General features: G+C 40.9%; 1 protein-coding gene across 5 annotated transcripts in view; it reads left to right on the forward strand.

The window, feature by feature from the left end:
• The window catches only part of CDKAL1 (CDKAL1 threonylcarbamoyladenosine tRNA methylthiotransferase), a 594,702-nt gene extending 569,946 nt beyond the window's left edge, over positions 1 to 24,756 (forward strand). For all 5 annotated transcript variants that reach the window (XM_012753511.2, XM_076010495.1, XM_020280124.2 and 2 more), the window contains one exon: positions 24,213 to 24,756. In XM_012753511.2, the coding sequence (XP_012608965.1) occupies positions 24,213 to 24,392 (180 nt within the window). In that variant the 3' untranslated portion in view covers positions 24,393 to 24,756. The remainder of the gene's footprint in view (positions 1 to 24,212) is intronic.
• The last annotated feature ends 1,827 nt before the right edge of the window (positions 24,757 to 26,583 follow it).

The following is a 26,583-nucleotide window of genomic DNA, read 5'->3' on the forward strand; positions in this document are numbered from 1 at the left end:
TATAAATATTAATATAAATCAGGTCTTGTTATTTTGAAATAATAATAGGTAAATGCCCATAACAGGGTGGAAAAGGAGAACTGTAATAAAGTAAAAAGGTTACTGTCCTCTAAGAAATTATATTCTAATAGAAAAGGCATCTTTTTATGATTACTTTCCTCTTTTCAGTTTGATTAGAGGAATAGAGGAAGAGAAGAAAGAGAGAATAGAAAAGACAAACAAAATTAGTCTGATTATTTTTAGGGAAGATGGAAGCCAATATGCTACCTCCAACCCAATAAGGAATATTTTTGAATAAGTATAATTAATTTCAGAAAAAGAATATATAATATTCAATAGAAGGCATTCTAGAGATACAAACCAAAGAAAAGCATAGATCATGCGTTTTTCTGGGGACAGTGTCAGGGGACTTTGTTGTTAGGGTGGAGGAACCGTAGGGAAGCAGAGAACTCATGAGTTTGCATAGATGTTCTAGGGCAGTAATTCCCAAAGTGTGGTCCTCAGACTCACAGCATCAGCATTATCTGGGAACTTGTGAAAAATAGAAATCCTCAGGCCCCACCCCAGGCCTTCTAAATCAGAAACTCCGGGAGTAGGACCCAGTAATTTGTTTTTTAAGAAGCTCTTCGGGTGATGCTCATACACATTGAAGTTTGAGACCTGCTCTTCTAGGAAAGTGATTCTCAAGTGGGGAAGGAGTGTTTGATATTTATAAAAGCAATTTAATATTTTAATATAATAATGCCAAACTTTCCCAGCACCAAGTTAAGAAACTAGAGTATCTCCTTGAATCATGGAGATTATCTCCCTTCTTTGTTTTAATAATTCTTCAGAAGAGTGTTTTCAAAATGATGGTGGGCATGGGTGAGAGGGGTGTGTGACTGTGTTTAGTGAAAGAAACCAGAGGAATAGAAAATTGAGAAAAACACAATTTCAAGATGTTAAGAGCATTGATATTTTTATCATGCCCTCACATGCACCTAATTTTGTAGTGACCTGTTTATCGTGATGATCTTTTTATACAACAAGGTTTCCCTGGAAAAATTGCTATGTTGTCCAGTCATTCCACCTGAAGAAAATCTATGAATAGACAGGACCACTAGTGTCAGCTGTACCAAATCTGTGACCATTCAATAGTAAGAAAACTTATCTGCTATCTGCAAAGCTCAATACAGCAAATAAATAAAAAAGAAAAGAAAAATTATCTGAGAGCCATCACCAAAGATTTGGATCAATGATTTTGTTTTTGTTTTGTTTTAACTCTACTGTGGAAATCTATTTATGGAAATTCCCAAGCTATACGAAAGTGGAGAGAATACCTGTTATCCACACTGTTGACAGTTGTCAGCTCATAGCCAATCTTAGGCCATCTGTACTCTTATGCTACCCATGCTCCCCCCACCCTGATTATCTTGAAAGAAATCCCATTTATCATTTTATTTCATCTAGAAATATATCAGTAAATATCTCTAAAAGATGAAGATTCCTTTTAAAACAGAATCACAATACATTATCAGATCTAGAAATAATTACCCATAATTCCCATTGGCTAGATTCTCCATGCCTGCTGCTTTGATCCAAAATCAACATTTATGGAGTGCTTGTTATGGGCCAAATATTGTACTAAATATCATATATGCATTCATTCATATCCTCATAGCCCTGTGAGGAAGGTACTATTATTATCCCCATTTCACAGATAAGGAATCTGAGCATCAGTAATTCAATAAATAACTCAACTGGAATCACAAAATTAGAAAATAGGCAAGGCAAGTCAGGATTTATATCCAGATCTTACCAACTTTGAAGCCTGTGTTTTTGTTTTTCAATTATAGCGAAATACACATAACATAAAATTTATCATCCTAACCATTTTGAAGTATATAGTTAAGCAATATTAAGTACATTTACACTGTTGTGCAGCCAATCTCCAGAATTCTTCTCACCTTGCAAAACTGAATCTCTGTACTTATGAAACAGTAACTCCCTGTTTCTCCCTTCCTCCAGCCCATGGTAACTTCTCATCTAATTTTTTTTTTTAATGAATTTGACTACTTTAGGTACCTCATATAAGTGGAATCATACATTCACCAGTATTTGTCTTTTTGTGACTTGCTTATTTCACTTAGTATATGTCCTCAAGGTTCATCCATGTAGCATGTGTCAGAATTTTTCTTTTTTTGAAGGCTGAATAATATTTCATTGTATGTTTATGCCACATTTCATTTATTCATTCATCCATTGATGGTCATTTGGGTTGCCACCACCTTTTGGCTCTTATGAATACTGCTTGTTATGAACATGGATTTACAAATATCTCTTGAAGTCCCTACTTTCAATTCTTTTGAGTATTTGCCTGGAAGTAGGATTGCGAGATCATATGCTAACTCTATTTTTAGTTTTTTAAGGAATTGCCATACTGTTTTCTACAGCAACTGTACCATTTTACATTTCTACCAGCAGTGCATAGGATTCCAATTTCTTTACATCCTTACCAACACTGATTTTCTATTTTTTTGATAGTAGCCATCTCAGTGGATGTGAGTCAAGCCTACATTTTTAAGCCCAGGTCCATCCTGCCTTTACTTTTTCAATTGCAGGAGTCTTACTTGATAACTTCTGGACATTAGTTTTCTTTTATACACCAAAGTAAGCTTACACTGGATATAAAAAAAAAAATTAAAGGAGAAAGGCAGAGGGAAAAAATGATGGAAAAATGGGTAGTATTAATCATCTGTGTGTGCTCAGTTAGAAATGGTAGTATTGGAGTCTGCTGTAGGAATATAAGAGAATATGAACACTCCTGCTGTCTACCTTAATAAAGGCCGACTAGTTTTACTACTTGTGTTTTTACTCCATATATGGCCGTGCTATAACAAATCACTTGACTCTTACCATTTCTAAGATCAATACTTAAGAAGTCAGAGCTATTCTGTGCCTATTGGAGGATAGAAAAGAACATTTCCTCTTCTAATTTTAAACTTACAGTCAGTTTTATTGCAAAGTTGTGTTTTTCCTCTTTGAGTTCATTCTTAGTAGTAAAGAATTGATTTGAAGAAAGAAGAGGTAAAGCAGCTGCATGAAGAAACATTGAGGATTTGTAGCCTGTTGGGTTTGGGTTCAGATTACAATGGCAATTCCTGTGGTCGTGTACAACTCCCTTGAATCACAATGTCTTCATTTGTAAAATGGACATAACCAGTTCTCGGAGGATTAAATCAAATAATGTGGCCAAAGTGTCTAATGCATAGTAGGTATATTAAATATTTGATGAAAGAATTTAGTAAGTATAGCTTTAGAAAGCAGTGATTTCCTGGCTTTTATTTTGGTGTTTTTACTTTAATTTTTTCAAAATTGCTTTGCCTCTATTGGTTTTCACCATACAATATAGTATAGCAATTAATAACCTAGACTGCAGATTCTGGTTACCTGGGTTTGAATCCTTGTTCTACCACTTACAAAAAATATGACTTTGGGCAAGTTACTCAGTCTTTCTCCACCTCAGTTCCCTCCTCTGTAAATGGAATAATAGTAGTACCTACTGCATGGGGTATACATGGACGTGACGTAGCAGTCAATACATGTTGGCTACTGTTATCATTACTAATGTGTGATACATGCCAAGGCATTATTTTACTTTAATCAATGAAGTAAAAATTGTACAACATTTTATCATTTCAAATGTTGTATTCATCTGCCATTGGTTTCTGACAAAATGGCACGTGAAACCAGATCAGCTCATAAGGTTCCTCCATGTAATGAGAATTACAAATTAATAGAAAGAGATTCCAGTAACATTCCTATAATTGGCTGTTCCTGCTGATACACATTTCTTCCTCTTTAGGTCCTTTTTTAAAAGAGGAATATTCTAGAATGGAGACCTGGACCCGCCATTCTGTTTCTGCGGAGTTAAGGGAAGGCTGCCCCAGGGTGCCTGGTTGCCACCTGTTTCTCATCTCTTGGGACTTTGATCCTATTAATGGATTCAGTTGAGCGGTTAGATAGCTCAGGACCAACACAGCCGACTGCTCTTGGGAAGGAAACAGAAGTTTTCAAGGGTAGCATGGTTTGCCTCATTACCAGACAAAGGGCCAGCAGGATATTCAGGTGTACTGAGTTTTATGTACAGACTATGCTATATTTTCAGAGCTTTGACCCTTGGAAAAACACCACTAAAATGCTTTCCTCTCCATCTAACATTCATTTCCAGAACCACTGAAGTGAAAGGGTCTATTAGTTCAGGGCCAGATTTGAAAGCACATGAAAACTGCATTCATGAGGTTAAGAAATGGCTTAATAATTAAGTTAAAAGAGTTGAAAGTGGATCTAATTTCAAACAGATCAGCTAACCATGCTAGAAGCAAATGAGGGTGTGTTTCTTCCTAATTTTACCTTCTACATCCCCCCCACCCCCCCACCCCCGCAAGATATTGGCACCCAACCCAAGCATTTTTTCCAGTTCCTTTTTTCTTGTTAAATTTTATGTAAGACTGAATTTTTCATTGCCCATATTTTAAATCAGTGTCACAAACAATTAAAACCAAAGTACATTTAATATTTGATGCATTTCTTTCTTTCATATCACATCTCTTTAGCTTCTTTTGAAGACTGGTTAGGATATTTGAATTCCGCAGTCTGGATACATAGCTTTTAGTCTGTGCTGCTGAGCTGTATTTTATTGGACATTGCCACTGAACTAGTGAGATTATGTCAGTTCAAACTGTGTTATATGTTTACAATACCTTTTGTGTACCAATTTGAGTCCCATCCAAAGTATCATCAGAGTGAGCTGATGCTAAACAATTAGCTTTCATTTCACTTGCATCACTAATCGTGCAACCACTGATGATAATTTTCCTCCTCCTGAGGATTGTAGCTGGGGCATAGTGAGGGGAATTGCATGCATCAATTATTCCCCAAGAAACTAATTGTGCTTTGATCGTAATGATAGCTACCATTTAGTGAGCCTTTACTATACTCTTAGTATTGAGGCTTTTTACATGCATCACCTCAGTTTGTTATTCTAGGCTGGCCTAGGGCAACTAGAACACACTAAAGTGGTGTTTACACCGCTGTGCACACCCATGAAGAGGCTTCATAGGGTGGGATTGGGCAGGCATTTTCCCTATCTCTATATCCTTTGCCCACATTGGGGGTAGGGAGCAGAAGGGGCAGTGAGCATGAGACAAAGGGTCAGGCAGACCCCCACAGCAGGGAAGGCTAGGGGCAAGAGGTAAGAATCAGGCCTCTGAGCTTGAATCACTCACGTGTATAACATGCAGGCAACAGCTGGCTCCTTATGATATGTTTCAGCATTTATTGAACATAGTATTTTCTAGGCCCAGAAATAAATATTGGAGGTAGAAACAATGAATGTGGTTTTCGTCTTTGATGAGATTTTAGTCTGGCTGTTCTTCTGGTAATACTGCTATCCATTGTGGCCCTTGAGGGGAGACGCAAGGGGGAGGGATATGGTCTTTTGTAAGCACACTAGCCGCCCTGTGTGATAGTTACTCCTGTGCTTCAAGTTTTATGGATGATTTTTAGCAAATCTAAAAAAAAAATCTCATAGGAGCAAGAGGTATTCTTCATCTTGAAAGCAGTGAGTGGAAAAACCTTCCTTATGAGAACCAAAGCTGTAGTGAGAAGCAGCTGAACCTGAAAGACAATCTAGGCCAGCCTCCTATCCCTGCAGGCTGCGCCCCGGGAGACTCCAGGAGAATGTCATCTCTTGTGATGGTTTGAACCCAGGAGTCCAGAACTGCTCTTTAGTACTCTCGTTTGAACTATGTTACTTCTCCTTGTAAGTGTCTTTACCTTATGACTCAGTCAAAAAGTATCAGTGCCAAGGATAGCCCTATGTCTCAGTTTGTCTGGGACAGTCCTAGTTTATACCTGTTGTTCTGATATCATTAACAATAGTGCCTTTTTTCTCCACTCCCCAAAATATCCTAGTTTGGATGATAAATTATATGGTCATCCTATGAATTCCTAAAGTAGATCTAGCACTGTGCCAAGCACCCTTTGGGATACAGATGTCTAAGATGTAATCCTGCCTCAAGGAGAGAAAATCTAGTTGGGAAGGAAGATAATGTGCTGTGGTCTGGATGTTTGTCTCCCCAGAATTCATATATTGAAATCTAATCTCCAATGTGATAGTGCTAGGAGGTGGGGCCTTTGGGAGGTGGTTAGGTCAGGAGAGCAGAGCAGAGCCCTCATGATTGGGATTAGTACCTGTATAAAAGAGGCCCCAGAGAGCTGCCTTGCCCATTCCACCATGTGAGGACACAGCAAGAAAGCACTGTTTCCACCCAGAAAGCCCTCATCAGACACCAAATCTGCTGGCACTTGCCAGCCACCAGAACTGTGAGAAGTTTCTGTTGTTTAAAAGCTACCCAGTTTATGGCATTTTGTTATAGCAGCACAAATGAGCTAAGACAACATGTGTCTATGAAACAAAATTTGTAATACATCAAGTGCTAAGTTGGATGGCATCAGAGCATAAGGGGTTGGAAGATAGGAGATCTATAAAGACTCAGGTGTCAAGGAATGTATGGGTCAGGGTTCTTTACAGACAACAGAAAATGGTTGAGTTAGTTTAAACAGGAAGGGGTTTATAAAGGAATATAAGATGGTTCGCAGAATTATTGGAAGGGCTGGGGAATAATCTTGGCTGAGTTTTCCAGAACCATCTGGGAGCTGCTGTTAAGAGGTGTTACCTCTGCCCCATACCCTGTCTGCTTCATTATGAAGCTTACATCCCAATCACTGTCTCACATGTTACCCCTGATTGTGGAACCTGGGTCTAGTGTTTGCACCCTGGGGATAGAGAGGTTGGAAATGGTTTTTGGAATCTGTATTAGTGGAAACTGTCAATGTGGAGAGAGTATTCAAACAATTTCCACTACACAGGGTTTTGTGGGTGTGGTGGGATTAGAACTGGACTTCCAAAGTGAGAAAAACTCAATAAGGCAAGTGAAGAGGGAAATTTTTTGTGAAAGTCAAGTGACAGAATGCACAGAATAAATCTGGCTGTATTTGAGCATCCATAAGCAGTGTGGGCAGTTGGAAGGCAGAGGGAAATAACATTCAGTATGAAGAGTGGGACCTCTGGGTTCTGAAGTTAAATAGGATTTTTTACCAAACACATTAGACAAAGCACATGTGTTAGTCCCAGATAAGTTAGGCTGTGCTTTGTTAACAAATTAACCCTGAAATCTCAGGCTTAACACAACCAAGGTTTGTTTCCTGCTCACACTAAGTGTCTAGTACCATTTAGTGGGTAGTTTAAAGTCAGGGATTTTCTGCTCCACAGAGTCATTCAGGGACCCAGGTTGACTGCATGTCTCCATGGCAAAGAAAGAGAATTGCTGTCAAACTAGGCTTTTCACTACATCAGAGTAGGAGTGGCACATGGTATTTCTAGTCATATCCATTGGCCGGAAGTATTCATGTAGCCCCACCTAACTTAAAGAGTCTGGAAAATACATATTTCTGTATAAACACAAAGGAGTAGATATGGGTGAATACCAGAAGTTTCTACCATGCACGTGGGAAAGTTTTTGAGCATGAGCATAATTATAGTAAAAGTCTTTTCTGTGAGGGAAAGCCCATAAGGGCAGGGCCCCCCCCGCCCCCCCCCCCCCCCCCCCCGCCTTGACTAGTCTGCTCACCACCGGCTCCAGCCCCCTGCCCCATAGTTGGTACTCAGCACATATTTATCAAATGAACTTGGCTTTCAGTAATATGCAGGTTGGAGTGGATGAGTTCTACACCAAAGGCTGGGAAGTTGAGAAGCAGGGAACCTACATAATAGCTTGAAATCTATTCCTTTGACTGAGGACATTAATATATTCTTCAAGTATTAAAAAAAAAAATCACAGTCAAGCCACTCAGCCTGCTCTTTGAAGTCATTTGACATCTTGATAAGCAGATTGCAAAAGCCCATTTTTAAACTGATAATAATCTTGCAAATTTAAATTGTTTTCATGGGAATTTTAAGGATGAGTACTTTAGAGCAGGATTTGCTTCTGACCATAAATTTTATTTTCCTTTCCTCCTTTCCAGTGATGAAAGTGACAGCCTGTTTCTTCTGTCACACTCAGAGTATTGACTTTATGTTATGCCTAAAATAATAGAACATTATTTTTAAATAAATAGAATATACTTTACAAAATAAAGCATGTTTGTTTTCTAACATAGTTTGCAATGTTCTAAATTTGAAGGACTTTGGAGAAACAAATTTTCTCCTTTCTATCTCCCAAATGCAATTCTGTAAAATTACTGAGAACCAGAAATATTCAATCCATATGTCAAGTCATTTATCTGGGACAGTTATCTGGTAGGAAGTCAACTTATAAAACTAGGATGCTGTACCTTTCACATTTGCCACCTCTTCAGAGAGAGATACAAAGGACAATAAAAGCAAACAATCATTGCTGACTTTATCAAGATCAGCATTTTCCTTCCACAGGTCCCTGGATCCCAGAGCTTCTTTCTTGAAAACATCTATTTAAAAGAATAGAGTACCCTTAAGCACATAAGCTTTGGGGTGGGAATGTGAGTTTGGAAATTTGACTCTATCCCTTACTAACTGTGTGATCATTGTCTGATCACTTAACCTCTCTAGGTATACTTTCTCATCTATAAATTGGGAATAATAGACCCATTTGATGGGGTAGTTTTGACAGTGAAGTGAGATTATGCATGAAAAGCAACCAATACTACTTGGCATATAGTAAGTGAAAAATGAATATGTGGTGTGGGATTGGTGGCAAGGTGATAGTCAGTGAAGACTTATTTGGGGCCTAGTTAATCAAGATACTAATAGTATCTTGTCCTTGGGCATGGATGTTTTGCTCCAATCATATATATACCATGAGAGGAGGATTTGGTCATTGATCTTGGAGCATGAAGTATTTGTAAGCAGCAACCACATTTGTAAAGGATAGTTACCTAAAATAAATACTTTGTGATTGTGTTTTTAAGTCCCCACTTTTCATTGACTTTGAGTTGTTGACTTTCTTTTATTCTTAATATGAGGGCAGTTCCTTTGAACAATGACAAAGCATCCATGGTATAGGATAGTGTTATTCACTGAGGTCTTTTTCTCTTTAATATTCTTGTGGGAGGTGGTTTTCCCTGCTTTGTATTATATTATCTGAAAATAACACAAACAGCCTGCCTAGTTGGTCTCCCTGTTTCTACCCTGAGTATAAATCAGACTGTGTCCCTCTTCTGCCCAAAACCATAGTGTTCCATATGACCTAGCAATTCCGCTCCTACATATATACCCAAAAGAATAGAAAGCAGGAACTCAAATAGATACTTGTATCCCAGTGTTCACACCAGCATTAATCAGAATAATCAAAAGATGGATACTTTTGATCCATCAACAGATGAATGAATAAACAAAATGTGGTATGTGGCACAATGGAATTTTATTTAACCATAAAAAGAAATGAAGTTCTGACACATGCTACAAAATGGATAAACCTTGAAAACACTATGCAAAGCAAAATAAGCCAGACCAAAAAAGGTCAAATATTACATAATTCCACTTATATGAAATATCTAGAGTATGCAAATTCATAAAGACAAAAAGTAAGTTAGAGGTTATGTGGGGGTAGGGATGGAGAGTTATTTCTTAATGGTTACAGAATTTCTATTTGGGGTGATGAGAAAGTTTTGGAAATAGTGGTAATGTTTGCACAGCATAATAAATGTAATTGATGCCACTGAATTGTGTACTTAAGAGTAGTTAACATGGTAAATCTTATGTTATGTAGACTTTACTAAAATAAAGACTAAAAAAAAAAAAGTCTAGGGTTTCCCAGCATGTTCAGGGGGAAAACCAAAGACCCTACAATGGCCTGCAGGGCCCAGTACCTGGACCTTTCTCCCTTTAAGCACACTGGGCTGGTCACCTAGGCCTCCATGCTGCTCCTTGAACATGAACACACCAGGCCTGCTCTCTCCAGAGTGCCTTTCCACCCGCCAGTCCCTCTGCTTGCAATGCCCTTCTCTTAGATGTGCACATGACATCTCTGCTGAAACACCACCTTCCCGCTGAGGTCATCCTGGGTGACCCTCTATAAAATTACAAGCCCCCACCATCTGTCACAACCTAGTGCTCCCTATTCTTACTCTTTTTTTCACCATGGTACATTTACCACCAGACATAATAAATATTTACGTTTGTCTCCAGTTCCTAAAATGGAAGCTCCATGCACGCCGGGACTTTGCTTCATCCACTTCTGTGTTCTTAATGACTAGAACAGTGCCTGGCATGGAGCAAATGCTCAGTAAATGTCTGTTGAATGAGTAAATGAATGACCAGATTTGTTCTGGAGACAGATGTATACCCCTTACTAAAAAGGATTGCAGGACTAAATATATGGCCACTGTGTATCAGTTATCTTTTGCCATGACAAACAACCACAAAACCTCGTGGGGTTCAGCTGGTCTCGACTGGGCTCACTCACTCATCTGCAGTCGGCTGTAGGGTGGCTCAGCAGCTCTTCTGGTCTTGGTGGGGCCTTGCTAACATGTCTTGAGGCTCTGTGGGCAATTGGTGGATCTGGATGGCCGCAGCTGGGACCACTTGGGTGAGTCAGCTGTGCTCCACACTTCTCATACTACAACAGGCTATCCCTAGCATGTTCTCATGATAAAAGCAGAGGAACAAGAACAGCAAACAGATGTGCACAGGTGCTTTTCAAGTCTCTGTATGCATCATGTTTGATAACAGGCCATTGGCCAAGTAAGTCACATGGCCAAGACCCTGGGCAGCACTACAGAGTTGTGGGAAGAAGGCACAGGTACAAGGAGGTCCGAAGAATTGGGACCGTTAATGTATTCATTCTACCACAGCCTATGAAATCTTGGCTTTTTTCCCTGTGATCTGTGCAACTTTCCACCCTCTTTCTATATCCCCACAAGAAATCACATTCTGCTTCAATCGTAGATCTCATCTTTCCAGCCCTACAACTCAGTGTCGAGGTGTAAAGCTGAAAGGGCTGGATCTAGCAAAAAGAATCTGAAATCTAAAAGGTAGTGGAAAATAAGGGACCTTCTCCTGGTCTTAGGAAATGTCAAGTTCAAGTACTCTAGAAAGTGGATGTTTTTCCCTGAGGTATAGTTTTATCCAACAACCCAAAATTGATCGCCCTTGGGGCCTTGCGGTAGGCAGAATAATGCTCCCCCAAAAAAAGTCCATGTGCTAATCCCTGGAACCTGTGTGTATGTTAAATTGCATAGCAGAGAGCCTTAAGATTGCAGATGAATTCAGTCTGTTAATCATCTGACCTTAAAGAGCATAGCCTGGATTATCCAGGTGGGTCCAATATAATCACAAGGGTCCTTACAAGTGAAAAAGGATGGTAGGGAAATAAGAAATCAGAGTGATGGGGATGCCAGCTTTGAAGATGGAAGGGGTCATGGCCCAGGATGCAAGCTAGACAAGGCCAGGAAGTGGATTCTCCCCTCAGCTCTGGCTGCTGGAGGGAGGCCACAGCTCACTTGATTTTCATCCATTGAGACCTGTTGCTGACTCCTGAGCTCCAGAACTATAAAATGATAAATTCGTATTGTTTTTAAGCCACTTGGTTTGTTTCATCTTGTTACAGCAACAATAGGAAAGTTACTATAGCTACTGATTTTATCCCATAGAATTCAAGTAAAAAATGAGGAAGTGTGTACTGACAGCCAAGTGACTAGTTATGTCCCATCTATTTTCCACATTGGCCAGTCATTTTTAACAAGGTGAGGGTAGATGGGTGGGGAACACCTTAGGAAGTGGGTGCTAAAGGATAGGTTAGTTACTGGAGCCCATCTAAGAAAAGAGTTTTTTAGGGAGACAGAGAGTTAATATTCTCAGGAAGCCCCACCACAGGTCTTGACCCCCACATCTTGGGCCACCTTTTCTACCTGTGACCAACTCCTGTCCCACCTCCATCTCTGGCCCAAACTCTTCCTGAACTTCTAGCTTACATCCCATGAGGCATGATGGGATACAGAGACTAAAGCAACTCCATCTTGGATGCTAATCCACCATGTTGACTTCAGATTAACCCCAGTTCCAGGAATGCCTCTAAGATTTCTACTTTACTGTTAATATAAATCCTGCCCTTAGAGCAAAACAACCTTGATGTTATATCAGTTTCCCTACACATTCCTTCTGAAGCACACATGCCCCTTCCCTATGGGTCTGGGGGTGGGGGTGGTAACAGTGTGGGGGTCCACCATCTTGTGGATCCCTGAGACATGGCTTCTGTTTGTGAGTTCCTATTAAATGTTTCTGAGAAACTGGATTTGTCAGCCTCTTTCTTTGACCTCTCAGCTCTCTTAGCCTTTTTGGGTAGGTTTGCATAGACCTGCTCACCTTGCTGGGTTGGCCAGTGTGCACAGCTCCCATAGCCCCCACTGTGCCAGATAATGCCCCCTATTTCCCAAAGTGGCTATTTAATGTATACCACGAGCAGCAGCACTGTCAAAGTATTCTGGTTCCTCCACATTGTCACCCACGTTTGATATTGTTAGGTTTTCTACTTTTTCCAACCTGGTGTATGTGCATGTGAATTGGTATCTCTCTCTGTTTTTAACTTGTATTTCTCTAATTACAGTGAGGCTAAGCATTTTTGATATATTTAGTGTTTTCCTGTACATATTTATTCAGGTTTTCTTTTCAGTGAATAGTCTATATAGAGTCTTTTGCTCATTTTATTCTATTGGACTGATACCTTTTTATTGATTTTTAGGATTTCTTTATGTAGTCTAAAGTCAGCTATATGTGAAGCAAGTGTCTTCTCCCAGTTTTCAACTTATCTTAACCTCCTTTTTGAAAACTTTGTATGTTTTTGTGATTTGTTTAAGAAGTATGTCCCGGCCGGGTGTGGTGGGCTGGGCGAGGTGGCTCACGCCTGTAATCCTAGCACTCTGAGAGGCCGAGTTGGGCGGATAGCTCTAGGTCAGGAGTTCAAAACCAGCCTGAGCAAGAGCGAGACCCCATCTCTACTATAAAAATAGAAAGAAATTAATTGGCCAACTAATACATATAGAAAAAATTAGCCGGGCATGGTAGTCCCAGCTACTTGGGAGGCTGAGGCAGGAGGATTGCTTGAGCCCAGGAGTTTGAGGTTGCTGTGAGCTAGGCTGATGCCACGGCACTCACTCTAGCCTGGGCAACAAAGTGAGACTCTGTCTCAAAAAAAAAAAAAAAAAAAGAAGTATGTCCCTACCTTCTGGGGTATAGACAGGTTTTCCTCCCACATTATAAAGTTTTACCTTTGCCAGGTAAATGTTTAATCTACCTGGAATTGATTTTTAAGAATGGGAGGTAGGGGTTACATTTCATTGCTTTATATGTGTATAACCAATTGTTCCAGAAAATATTATTGACAGTCTATCTTTCCTACTGTTCGGGCATGCCTCCATTACAGTCTGGTTTCCACATGCGTGTGAATCGGTTTACAGCCCTCTCCTCAGCACCTTCTTGTATTAGTTATCTGTTGCAGTAACAAATTACCTCAAAACTTAGCAGCTTAACACAACAAACATTTATTACCATGCAGCTTCCGTGGGTCAGAAATCCAGGTGCAGCCTCGCCAGGTGCCTGTCCTTAGGCTGCGGGCAGGGTGGCCGCCAGGTGAGCCGGTGGAGTCTCATCCCAAGGCTCTGCTGGTCTCTCCTGGGCTGTTTCACTGGGGGCTCTACCTTTCCTGGCTGGCGGTCAGAGGCCCCCCTCAGTTCCTTCTCGTGTGGGTTTCTGCACAGGGCAGCTCGCGGTGTGGCAGTAGGTTTTCCTCAGAGGGAGCCAGCAGACAGTGAGAAAGAGGGAAGCTACCGTATTTTATAATCTAATTTCAGAAGCGACATCCATCATTTATGTCAAGTATTATTAATTAGAAGCAAGTGAGTGAATTCAGCCCATAGTCAAGGGGAAGGTGTTACATAAAAGGGGGGATACCAGGAGGTGAGGATCACTGGGGGCTGCCTCCAAGGCTGCCTACCACACCTGTGTAGTAGTGTAAGTAATTAAATCTTTTAACATTAATCTTCCCAGTTATTTTAAGTGACATTCAATACCGCCATTATTTTTTACTTCTTAAAAATTATTTGTACTCAAAGTAGAAATGGGGAATGGACATACCGTGGAATGGATTTCTGGACGAAGGCATAATGGAACTGAGGGATTGATAGGAAAATAGGTATAGATGTGATCTTTCTTCAGATGGGTGGGTTGAGTGTAGTGTAATTATGGTATATGCAGTCGTCCCTCTGTATCCTTGGAGGATTGGTTCCAGGAGACCCTCTGTGGGTACCAGAATCTGCAGATGCTCCAGTCCCTTATATAAAATGGTGCAGTATTTGCATATCACCTACACACACCCTCTCATATACTTTAAATAATCTCTAGATTCCTTATAACACCTAATACAGTGCCTACATATCACTTCATTCCTGTGGATTCAATAAAGTACTCAGCATGTGACAAATTCAAGTTTTGCTTTTTGGAACTTTGCGGAATTTTTATTTCCAGGTCTTTTCAGTCAGTGCTTGGTTGAATCTATAGATGTGGAACTCACAGATACGGAGGGCCAACTGTATATACCAAGTAATCTTTCCTAACTAATCTATCTGCATTTTCCAAGCTGAATAATCATCATGGTGATGTAGGAAACATTTTACATGTTAGCTTATCATTATGAGACTCTTTAAGACAGAATAAAGTACCTGCCATCTCTCCTTTATTCATTTTATGCAGTTCGTGGGGCTCAATGATGCTAAAACCATATTTCCAGTGTCATTGAAAATGATACTTAGAACAGGATGAGAGGGTTGCGTTGTAATAACAGTTAACATCACATGTGGCTTCTTTTTCATTTAAAATATAAACCAAACATCTGCCAACACACTCTCACGGTTACCTAGTTGGAATGAAACACTTAGGAACGATTATTTTGAGTTGAACTGATAACTTGAAGATTAAGTTGAATATACCCAATCATTACGTTCGTCAGCATTCTAGCTCATTCTAGTTCACTGCTTCCTGTGTGCACTCATGGAATGAGAATGGTTTCGGTGGTGGTTTAAGTGATCATTGAAAGGACTTCATCATCAGCAAAGCATCTTGACCCAATTCACTTTTCATTTCTTCGGCTTTGCCACAGCCCGTGGAGCAGCTTTCGTTTGTGCTGATGCTTGCTTATCTCCAGTCACCTATTCGGAATAGAGGAGTTCGGATTTCTGCATGAATGCTGTGGTTGCATCCTTCATACTGCTAAGTGTGCCTATAGGTTCTTTATGTTAAGCCCTGCTCTGTGCATGTGCGTGTATGTGTGCATGCGTGTGCACGTGTGTATTTGTTCATACGTATGTGGCTAATGTTTAGTTAGCAAGAGACTTACATGACAAGTTCGATAGTAATTTCAAAACTTTGACCCACTAGATAAATAACTTGGGTTTTCCTTAAGTGTAGCTAGTAAGAGAACCTTCTCTGTGTGCCTTTTCTTTGGATAAAAATATTTAACGAGGAAGCAGTCAAAATGAAGGTATCTCCAGCTAAGATGCCAGACCTCTGATGACATACCTTTTTAGCAAAGGTTACCACCACTCGTTTTTTGTGGAGCTGGAGAAGTTATGTGTAAACAAATGATAGTGCATCACTGTTGGCAAAGGTTTTTATGCTGTTACTAATTCTAGATCTGATTCTTCTGCCCTGCTACACCCTTCCCTTGTTTTTGTGAATGTAACAGGCGTAAAATTAGGAAAATGTGAGCTCATTTGAATGGATATTTGGTGTTAAGCTAAAGAAAGATGAAGAAGGTTAAAAGTGAAGGTATTCAGGCCGGGCGCGGTGGCTCACGCCTGTAATCCTAGCACTTTGGGAGGCCGAGGCGGGCGGATCGCTCAAGGTCAGGAGTTCGAAACCAGCCTGAGCGAGACCCCCGTCTCTACCAAAAATAGAAAGAAATTAATTGACCAACTAAAAATATATATACAAAAAATTAGCCGGGCATGGTGGCGCATGCCTGTAGTCCCAGCTACTCGGGAGGCTGAGGCAGTAGGATCGCTTGAGCCCAGGAGTTTGAGGTTGCTGTGAGCCAGGCTGACGCCACGGCACTCACTCTAGCCTGGGCAACAAAGTGAGACTCTGTCTCAAAAAAAAAAAAAAAAAAAAAAAGTGAAGGTATTCAGAAAGAAGCCCACAGCTGAAGTGTTGGGAAGGCATTACAGTGACTGAGGAGACCACCTTTGTTCATTCCTTATGATCAAGAACAAACACAGCAATTTCTACAGGGATGCTGACTTTTGGAGGTGCTTCCTTATGTTTGAAGGATTAAAATATAGAAATATCTTATAATTTTGTAATCAAAGCAAACTTTTCAAAATCAGATTTTGAGATTCTTTTCTGATAGTATACTGTACTGCATAATGTAGGTTTTAAGAGCATTTCCTTGCATTGGTCACATATTTGGTTTCAGTAGGTTTTCTGCATAGCCCATATGCTCAGGCTCAGTGGGGAAAAAAAAGTCTGTTCTAAACTCTAATTTTTCTTGAGACATGAGCTATCAGACATTTTTCTCTTTATCCCTGTTAGCTTGCACTTCAAGCTCTAACAGTGCCTCTGAGCCATGAGAAAAATTTACACTTAAGAAATGTTTTGAAGCCATTAAAATAAGTTCAGAGCTTAAGAGTTGTTTTCACATCTCTTGAGTCAGATGAAATGAAGTCTTACAGAAAGTAATAACTAGCTGATGGGCAGATGCTGAGCTTTGGGTTTTGATATGATCATCTCTTTCTTTTATTTGGTGCGGTGCAAGTCCGAGGGTTGGGCATTCTGGAAGAGAGAGATCATTGAGACCATGCAGGGGCACATCAGATCTATTCCTTTGGTGGATGTCAAGGCAAAATTATTCAGAATATAATCAGGAATGCATTTGATCGTACAGTGGGTAGTTTAATAATTTATGTTCAGCCTTATTAGCAAAGCCCTGTGTTTACTTGGCTATCACCAAAATAAGATAAAAAGTCATCCATGATATTAAGATTAGAACTTTTTTTGTGTGTATGCTCAAGTTTAAAATTTTTCTTTGCAATTTTAATAACCTTATAGCAAGTACACTTTTGGAGTGAGGGGATGAGGGAACAATTTCCTGTGAATAAAGTCTGATGTAGAGTTGCTCATTCCCAAAAGTGATACAGAAAAGGTAGCACTATTGTGCTCTCATCTTGTGAGTGTGTGACAAAGGTCTTAAGATGTAAATGTTTTTCCAAAATAAATGGAAAAGCATAATCAATTTCAACTCCAATGTGTTTATCCTGTTACATTCCAGTGTACCTACAATGCTGGCGGACTATGCATATAACAGTTTTTTTAACATGGACTTCGAGAACTAGAGAATACTAAAATTTTTGTTTTAGAGATAATTGGGTATTCTGGCACTCTTAGTTATATGATAATAAAATGCTCCCAATTTGGGGAATGTCTGCAAGAATAATGGAGAAAGATAGCTTGGTCCCCTTCATCCCCTGTATGTCCTGGTATCTAGTAATGACATGAAGCACAGGGACAGGGTTGTCTTGTCAATTTGAGGAGGGGAGTTGGCACGTGGAATGCGATTACAGGGCCCTGGCAACACCTGCAGGTGTCAGGGACAGAAGAACTCATTTAGAAGCTGCACTGCAAGATGGGAAGACAGGTGGCAACTCTCTTACAGGGATATCTTTTATTTGAGCAGAACCAGACCAACTGTTCCTCATTAAAACACATTTTGCAACGTGTTCTAATGTGAGCACATCAAGTACGTGTGCGTGTGTGTGTGTGTGTGTGTGTGTGTGTGTGTGTGTGTGTACACGCATGCGTGCAGAGCAAACTCAGCCATGTGCCATCTACAGGTCACATTTACAAAGTCTCAACATGGCTCAGAACTGCAAGATGGGTAGCATGAAATGTCCCTGCATAACTCGAGGCTGACTTTCCTAGAATGGCCTTCTGTAGGAAGACACAAAATAACACCATTACCTCCAGGAGGTGCAGTAGCAAGTAAAATGGATAAAATCTATTTGGTGGGAATCTTGATATTGATAGTCATTTTCATGATTATGCATCACCTTGTTTTTTTCTCATTTATTTATACTGGACTATAAATATATCTCTTATGTGTTGCTAGGGGTTTGTGCTTAGTCTGACTAAAGCCAAGCCTCTCGTCTGCCTCACCATTTCTACCTGCCATCTGAAAGTTGGGTGAATGACTTAAAGACAGGATTAACTCGTATTAGCTATTCCATTGGGCAGTTTGGAGAATTAAAGGAGAGAATGTATATGGAGCACTTAGAGCCCTGCTAGGTCCATGGTGAGTGTTCTATAAATATTACTTCTTCTACTTAGCATTTTTACACAGAGCCTGTCCTCTGCCTTCCTTGCTGGATCCTTATGCTTCTGGCTCTGCAGCCATATTCTGTGTTACAATTTGTCAGTATTTTTTGATGAGGAGGAGGAAGAACTTCAGGAGAGGCCTCTGAATAGTGTGACTGCCTTCCATTGGAAGCCCAAGCCCATTCAGCTCCTAAGAAAAGGACACTTGAGACTATGTGAAGATATGAACATAGAATGCAAAGGAACAGCTCTACCTGAACTGAGCACACTTTATGGTGGGATGAGAGCTTGGAGACTCACCTATGCCATGAGTGGGAGGAGGCACAGTGATGCCCCCCCCATCCCCAAAGATGTCCATGGCCTAAAGGCCAGAACCTCCAACTATGTTTCCTTGCATGGTAAAAGGGACTTTGCAGATGTTATTAAGTTAAGGATTTTAAGATGAAGTTATTTTGAATTACATAAGTGTCAATGTCAATCATAAAGGTCCTTATATTAAAAAGCTCTATGCTCCAGGTGATTTTCCAGGTGATTGAAAATGGAGGAAAGGACCACAAACCAATGGATGTGGGCAAACTCTAGAAGCTAGAAAGGATAAGGAAACAGATTCTTTCCTAGAGCCTCCAGAAGGAATACAGCTCTGCCAACACCTTGATTAGAACTTTTAACCTTCAGAAATGTAAGAGAATAAATCTGTGTTATTTAGTACCCTAGCTTTGTGGTACTTCTTCATTTTCCAAACCACACTCCTGTGATGTAACCATAATAGCAGCCCTTTGTTCTGAACCTTCTGTATTACAGGCATTCTGCCTGGCTCTGGGCATGTTATTTCCAACCCTTTCAACAACATCTTAAGGTAGATTTTGGCATTCTTACTTCTCAAAAGAGGCTTGGAGAGCTCAAACCACCTGCCTAAGATCACATGGCTATCTGAACTTGGATTCAGTATCTGGTATGCCAGAATTCAAAACCCATGCTCATGCATCTCCTGATGATACGCATAGGGAACAAAAACAGCGTGGGTCAGTTAATTATATCTGAGAAGCAAATACAATAGTGACTTTGTAATTTTACAATATCTGAGGCCATTTGCATTTTTCTTTGGAGCCATCAGTTTTGAATGTTCAAGACACTTTATATATGTGTGTGTGTGTGTGTGTGTGTGTGTGTATGTGTGTATTTAAGTATATATTTCATTTAATCCTCATAACAACCCTATGAGGCACAAATAAAAACAGTACCTCCTTTTTGCAGGTGAGGAAATGGAGGCAAAGAGAGGATGAATAATTTGCCTAATAATCTTCAGATGGAGCTGGGATTTGGCGCCCAGAGCTGGAGCACTTAACTGCTCCTAAGACCAAGTACTATCTGTGCCTTGTGGTGTTAAACATGCTCAAGTTAAAAGCATCTCTTTCCTTTCCCCAACAATACATGTGGAACTGCTAGAGAAGGAGGGAACAATTAGAGATAGACTGTTGTTACCTTCCCAACTGTCTTTAACTGATTGAAATCTGATCCCTAAAGTTTCTGAACATAAACTGTTTTTGTTGTTTTTTTAATTTCATTACACATACTTGGTTCTGCTTTAACAGATTTATTACTTTGATAGGATTTGATAATCTATACTTTTAGAACTTAGTAGAGTATGTTTAAGAGTTAGCAAGTAAGTAGGTTTAGAAATTAATCAAGGGAGCAGTGAGATTTACAAGGGAGGAAAAACCCATGTTAATCAAAGTTAACGCAGAGTGCACGATGGGAATTCTCAGTGTGCAGCTTAGTCTATTGTAACTAGATAAACACATGGATCTTTTTGATTGAACAAAGGTCATATCCTGCCTTGTTTCAAATTTCTGTTTTGAAAAAGGCATTTCTGACTGGAATTCGAGTTCTTAAAAATTATATTAGGTCTCAGAGTTGACATTCAGTTTGTTTTAATAAGCAGTAACATTTCTCAAATTTGGTATATTATACGTTGAGAGATGCAGATGCATCTTAAATTTCAGGAATTAGTAACCTCAGTAATTTTTAAAAGGTTTAGGGAGGGTTTAAGCCTTCTGTTTACTTTCCATAACTATTGACCATAGTAAGTTTTCCTCTAAAGTCAGTTAGATGCATTGTTTGGTGTATGTCTTGTATGTGTCAACTTTTATCTTTCTATTGACTATCTATACTCATTTCACCTGTAAGCAGTTTTGATCACATTATAGAAATTCTACATTATTTTCTGTCCATGAACCCTGGTTCCAACTGTGTGGAAATCTGCCACAGTGTACATTCATGTGTTTGACCATCTTGGACTTCATGAGAAAGACCTTGTATTTCCCGTATTTCTGAATTACTTTTCCTTTAGTATCACAGTGGTAGTGACAACTGAAGTGTACAGGGCCAGCTGGCTACTGATTATTCCTCATCTGAGAAACATTTTTTTCCAATCTTCTATTTAAAAATAGCATCATCAAAATCCTTTAATGTAGATCTTGATTTGGTAAAAGGTGAACATAATAAAAGAAGCATAGTGCAGTAGAGACAGTCTCCATTTTCCCTCTCCTGATCTGTTGCCAAGCTTCCATCTTCAAGAGAGTGGCAGGTTGTGGATGCTCCTGCTTTTCCAGGTGATTCTGGGGTGGAGACTTGCCCACTAGGAGTAGGAAGGAGTCTCAGCACCAAAATACTTTTTATGGGACAGTTATGTCTAAACATCTTCAGTGTTTAAGGGGTGAAAAAAAATAATGCTCAAGGAAGAATGATTAAGTTGAACTCGACCACAGATAATCCACTCTGCTAGTCTAACCGGTAACTGTTATATTTTAAGCAAAATTTTATGAAAAATGGGTTGGAAGGAGGAAGAGGAAGAAATTTTATGAATTGTTACCAAAAATTTAAGGGGTTTTCTTTCAGGCCAAGAGCATAGGTACATTGCCTGTACTGTATGAAGCATTATGAATCAGAATGTGTTATAAACCCAACCAAATGCTTAAGGCTTTAAGACTCACCTAGTCCTGCCTGGGTCAGCCTGACCCTGGCTTGGCACCACTAATCACAGAGCAGCAGCTTCTTGAATTTCAGGTACAAAAGCAAGGTCAAGCATTTTGAACTGGGGCTCAGGATGGATTTTCCCTGAAGCTAGTGGAGCCAAAGTTTCAGGGCCTCTCACTTTGAGGGACTCTTTCCAAGACCCTGTACCTAATTTTGTATTCATATTTTTTTTTCTTAAAGAGAAGGTTTCTAGATCCACAAAATCTGTATCCATTCCTGGGTAAGGGTGTCTGTGAACCTCCTGAAATAATATACAGAGTGTGAGTATGGCTGTGTGCATGTATACATGGGGCTTCACGTTTTTCTCGAAGAGTCTACAGTCTCCATTAGCATCTCAAAACCTTCTGTGAGCTGGGCACAGTGGCTCACTGCCTGTAATCCTAGCACTATAGGAGGCCAAAAGAGGAGAATTGCTTGAAGCCAGGAGTTCAAGATCAGCCTGGGCAATATAGCAAGACCCCATCTCTGCAAAAAAATAGAAAAATTAGCTGGGCATGATGGTACATGCCTGTAGTCCCAGCTACTTGGGAGGCAGAGACAGGAGGATCACTCAAGCTAGGAGTTTGAAGTCGCTATGATGATGCTCTAGCTGGGGTGGCAGGGCAAAATTCTGTCTTAAAAAAAAAAAAACAAAAAAAAAACAAAGAAACAAACCATCTGTGACTCAAAAAGGTTAAAGAACTCAGGATTGGAAGAAATTAATAAACCTTATAATTCTAGTCTTATAAAACCAAACTTAGGAAGTGATGGTTTAATTGCTAGAGCCAACAGTCCGTGACTCATGTTAGAAGAATGTCCTGAATACATCACAGGATACATCGGTTACCAGAGACATCGGTGGGCATGTTCTTGATGGTTACACATCTCATTGGAATACACACCCTCATGTTCATCCAGATCAGTTGCTCATTCATTCGTTCCTAAAGGCTTCCTGAGTATCTGTTCTATACCTGCAGCCATGCTAGGGGCCACGAGGTCAGAGATGAATTAGTTGCTTTTAAGCAACTCACATAGCTTGTATCATTTCAGCCAAAGGAAGACTCTGCATTCTTTCTTAAGGTTGCCACATATGTATGAGGAAGAGACCCTGAGGTCTCGTTTTTAATCAAAATGGAAGCTTGGCAACATATTCCCAGTTTAAAAATATCACACAAAAAGCCATTCCCATAAGAGAGCTGTCCCCTGGGTAGGTTTGGGTGCACCACTGAGCTCCTGCCATTGCCTGCTCCAGCTATGAGAAAGACAGCTCCACTCTGTCCAGCTGTGTGCCTCCCTGCTAAAGACTCAGAGTGTCAGGAGATCAGCAGGGTATCGGCCCAGCTACCTGAGGAACGCAAAAGTAAATAATGGTTTGACTGTCACTGGGGTTGAGAGATTTATCCTTGTGGCTAACGGCTTTATTAATTTTACAATTAGTCTCCTACAGTCAAAGCCAGAATTCTCCCCACATCAATCACATGTAAATATTGGTACATGGAAACTGGGTCGCAAATGTTGTTTTTATTTCCCCATTCCTATTCTTTGTACCTTTCATTACCCACTTAATTGACAATCCTGCGACCCTACAGCAAAAGTCTGTTGTTCCCTTCCTTCCATACTTTCTGCCATTGTCCTGATGTAGGTGCTCATTATCTCCCTTGTCGTCTGTGACCACAACTCACCACTGGATTCTCCACCCATTCTTCTCTGTCCCCTCTGTCCACCCCACACGCTCCTGTTAGCGTTACCTTCTGTACAGCCCTTCCCCGTGCCTCTGCCGTGCACGGTGAGATACAGCTTCCCCCTCAGCAGCCGAAGGTACACCAGGACATTGTCAGAGAGCTTGAAAGGGAAGACTAAGCAAAGTGAAATGGTTTTCCACGACATTTTGTGCGTCTGTGGGTCTCTCGTTCTTCCAGAGACATGCTTTGTAGTGCACTGCCTCTGGGTACCCCTCCTCACTGTTCCTTCCATCTGTTCCTTCCCTACCCTTACTCCATCTCTCAGTGTCACTCACGTTTCAACAGGGGAGTCCATGTTACGTGGGAAGGCACCGATTCTAAAGCAGGTGCATAAGGTGAAAATCTCATATAGTGGAATCAAATTGTGCTTTGAAACACTAGAATCCCCCTCCCCCCACCCCGGAGGATAGCCAGGTGCTCCTCTCTGCGCTTCCCTGCACGCTGGCTAAGAAGCCCCTGGACAGAGACCACCTAAAAAGCAGGGCCATCGGTCCCCAAGCTCCTTGCATGTTTTCCAAGCAGGGTTTTCCAACCCTTTTCCATGTCTGGCATTTGGAGACAATGAGGGTATTTGTGTGGCACACCAGGGACATGGGGGGGGTCCCCTCTTGTCTCTCAGACCCCTCCAGTCCCTCCTGCAGCAGCGGGCCAGCTGGGAACCTCTGGCCTAGGGATGTGTTTGCTGAATAAAATGGCTTCCAGGGTTTTTTCTGTTCCTGAGAAAATATGGTTACATCCCTAAAAGTTAAATATATCCTTGCTACAACTCCACTCTACACAAATTCTATCCTTCATGAATTCTGCCTTGATTCTCCATAAACACTGTCCATCTCTCTCATATGATTCATCTGTAGTTGTAAAATCATGAACTTGGCTGGTCCTTCAAGGGAAGCACTGTGACTGATTCGTACCTACCTTGGGGCCACCGGGCCCAGGGTGGGTGTTCCAATGTGCCCTTATTGAAGGAGTAAGTAAATGGTAGCACCTTCTAGGAATGAACCGACTTGATTGGTAGCACAACAGGGCTTTCTCTGCATTTTCAAACCATTTTTTCTTCTTTGTTTCTGTCTTTACAGGAATTCAGAAATCGGCTTGGGAACCGCCAGAGTCCAATACCCGACACCCCTGCTGTGGCTCCACGTGACTCAGTGAGCTCCAGGATGCAGTGGCTGCACCAGGACTGGGCACTGAGGATGTCTGTGGGCGTGGCTCTGTTTGTTCTTCTTCTCTCCTTTTTGGTCAAGATCTATAACTAGAACACAACTAAATGAAGCATCTGTGAAGAAGAATAAATTTTCTAATTAAAATCTTCAATGAACAGGAGGGCAATAATTCGTATGGGTCCCACTGCCCGCTCTTCAGCCACGCTTTTGAATGAGGCTCCCCTGTCTCACATTGAGTTGGGCCCATGGGTTATTTGACCTAAAACCCAATCACAGCTACCATAACATATCTTTCAAATTAAACTCTCTTTGGTTTATTTTTAGCAAAAAATGCAAGTGGTAGCATTAAAAAAAAAAATCTCCGATCTTCAAGTCAGAACCTAATTGTACAGTGGCTCTGGTCCTCTTTTCCTTATGTGGAAGAGTTTTCACTCTTTAATAAACATTTTTAAGTGTATCTTCCTCTTCATGGTTTGTTTGGAGTCCCAGTGCTACAAACATCTTATTTTTCACAGCAGATGTGTTCCTGAAAAGTTTATATGGAAACCTATTTTGGGAACTTGAATGCTTTTGGAATGTGCAGTGAGACTCTTCCAATTAACAGATGCCTGGCAGCGTTTCGTGAAATACGAGGAATCACCCACTTCTGTAGCACCCACAAACTTTGGAAAACTGGATTTGTCTAAAACAAACTGTGCCCCTTTTCTGACATTTTTGATCAGTTAGAGCAAATGTTTTTATTTCTATCTGACACCACTGGTCCTTACTAAGTGAAGTGATTTCTTTCAGAAAAAAAAAAAAAGAATTGGTATAATAAGCAAATCCTTTGTTTATCAGAATTAAAATAAGCCGTTTGGAGTGTATAGGCACAGGGAAATCAGGTGCCTGGTGGTTACTGTAGCATATTTTTCATCTTGAAACACCTCCCTGCTCCGTTCAGCTCTTCCTTTGATCTCAGGAGAGATGTTTCAGCCTTTTATGTGTTGTTTAAGGAATCTAAATTAAAATGTAATTATGTCATCAGTTGGTGATCTAAAAAATATATACACTTTTAGTGTTTTACCTTTCTTGTGAACCCGGGATGTGCTCCTCTGAAGTACTTACATTTGAAATGCACACAAATGCCGCTTTGCGTCCGTGGGGTGACCGTGCACTTGGGAGCACCCCCGCTTCCCAGCAGGAACGGGGAGAAGAAGACAGGCGCCTGCCGTGTCCCTCCTTTCTTGAGCTATATGCTGTCGTTTCTTTGTTAATAAACAGAGTGGGTTCCAATGTGGTACATACTTACTTAACAAAAACCTTAGCAGACATAAAAAAAAGCCATCCAAAGCCTAGAGTCACGCTAGATAGGACTTAAGGAAAGCCTTACACCCATAACTAATTAGAGAGAGAAAGGGCTTTTTCCTACTTCCCTTTTCCCTCTCTCTACTCTTTTCCTCTCACTCCTTCATCTATTTCTTTCCTCCCTTCTAGCTCTGTGCTTTCCTCTCCTCCACTCTCCTTCCTCCATTTTTCTTCCTGTAAGAGAACGATCCACTCGACCATCTGAAGCCCCCGCTGCCCCCGTCACCCCTGGTGTGCAGCTCCCCAAGGACAGTTTCAGCTGCGTTTTCTCCCTGCCTTGCCACGACTGGCACTTGCCCTCTGTTAGGCTGCAGCTCCACTCTGCTCTTTGGTTCAGAAAGGGACCAAAGCCACTGCCCTGCAGCAGGGACAGGACCCTACATGATGGTGACCAATTGGTGAGTGGGCGGCAGCGGTCTAGAAATCAAGCTGTCTTTTTTCTATGAGCTCCTGCTAGAGAGAGGGAGAAGAGAAGGATGTGGTGGGCGTCAAAAACAATTCTCTGTGCACAAGACTGAATGGGGCTGTGCCTGGGAGCCACAGGAGCAAGTGTGGTCACCAGTAGAGCTGTTACCTTCCAGCCCATCTGCTCCCGTGGTCTCTAGGCCCATAGTGCACCTGTACTTCTCCTGGCCCTTTGAAGTTAGGCATGCCCACGTGGCTTGCTTTAGCCAGTGAAATGTGAGTGGAAGGGTTCTGTCTTTCTTTGGGGCCGACATGTTTAGATTTTCAGTTCACCGTGTGCTCTTCCCACTGCTGAGGTGATCATGAACCCACATGTTGGAATGAAGCCTCCACCAACGTGTGCTAGACATGCACTGATGAGCAAGAAATGTGCTTTTGTTGTGTTTTGTTTTGTTGTTGGCATGGCATAACCTGATTCATACAAAGAGTCAGTCATAATAGGATGCTTGGCTTGCAGGTCGTAAACATAATTGTT

Source organism: Microcebus murinus, chromosome 15, assembly GCF_040939455.1.
Source record: "Microcebus murinus isolate Inina chromosome 15, M.murinus_Inina_mat1.0, whole genome shotgun sequence".
Classification (NCBI taxonomy): domain Eukaryota; kingdom Metazoa; phylum Chordata; class Mammalia; order Primates; family Cheirogaleidae; genus Microcebus; species Microcebus murinus.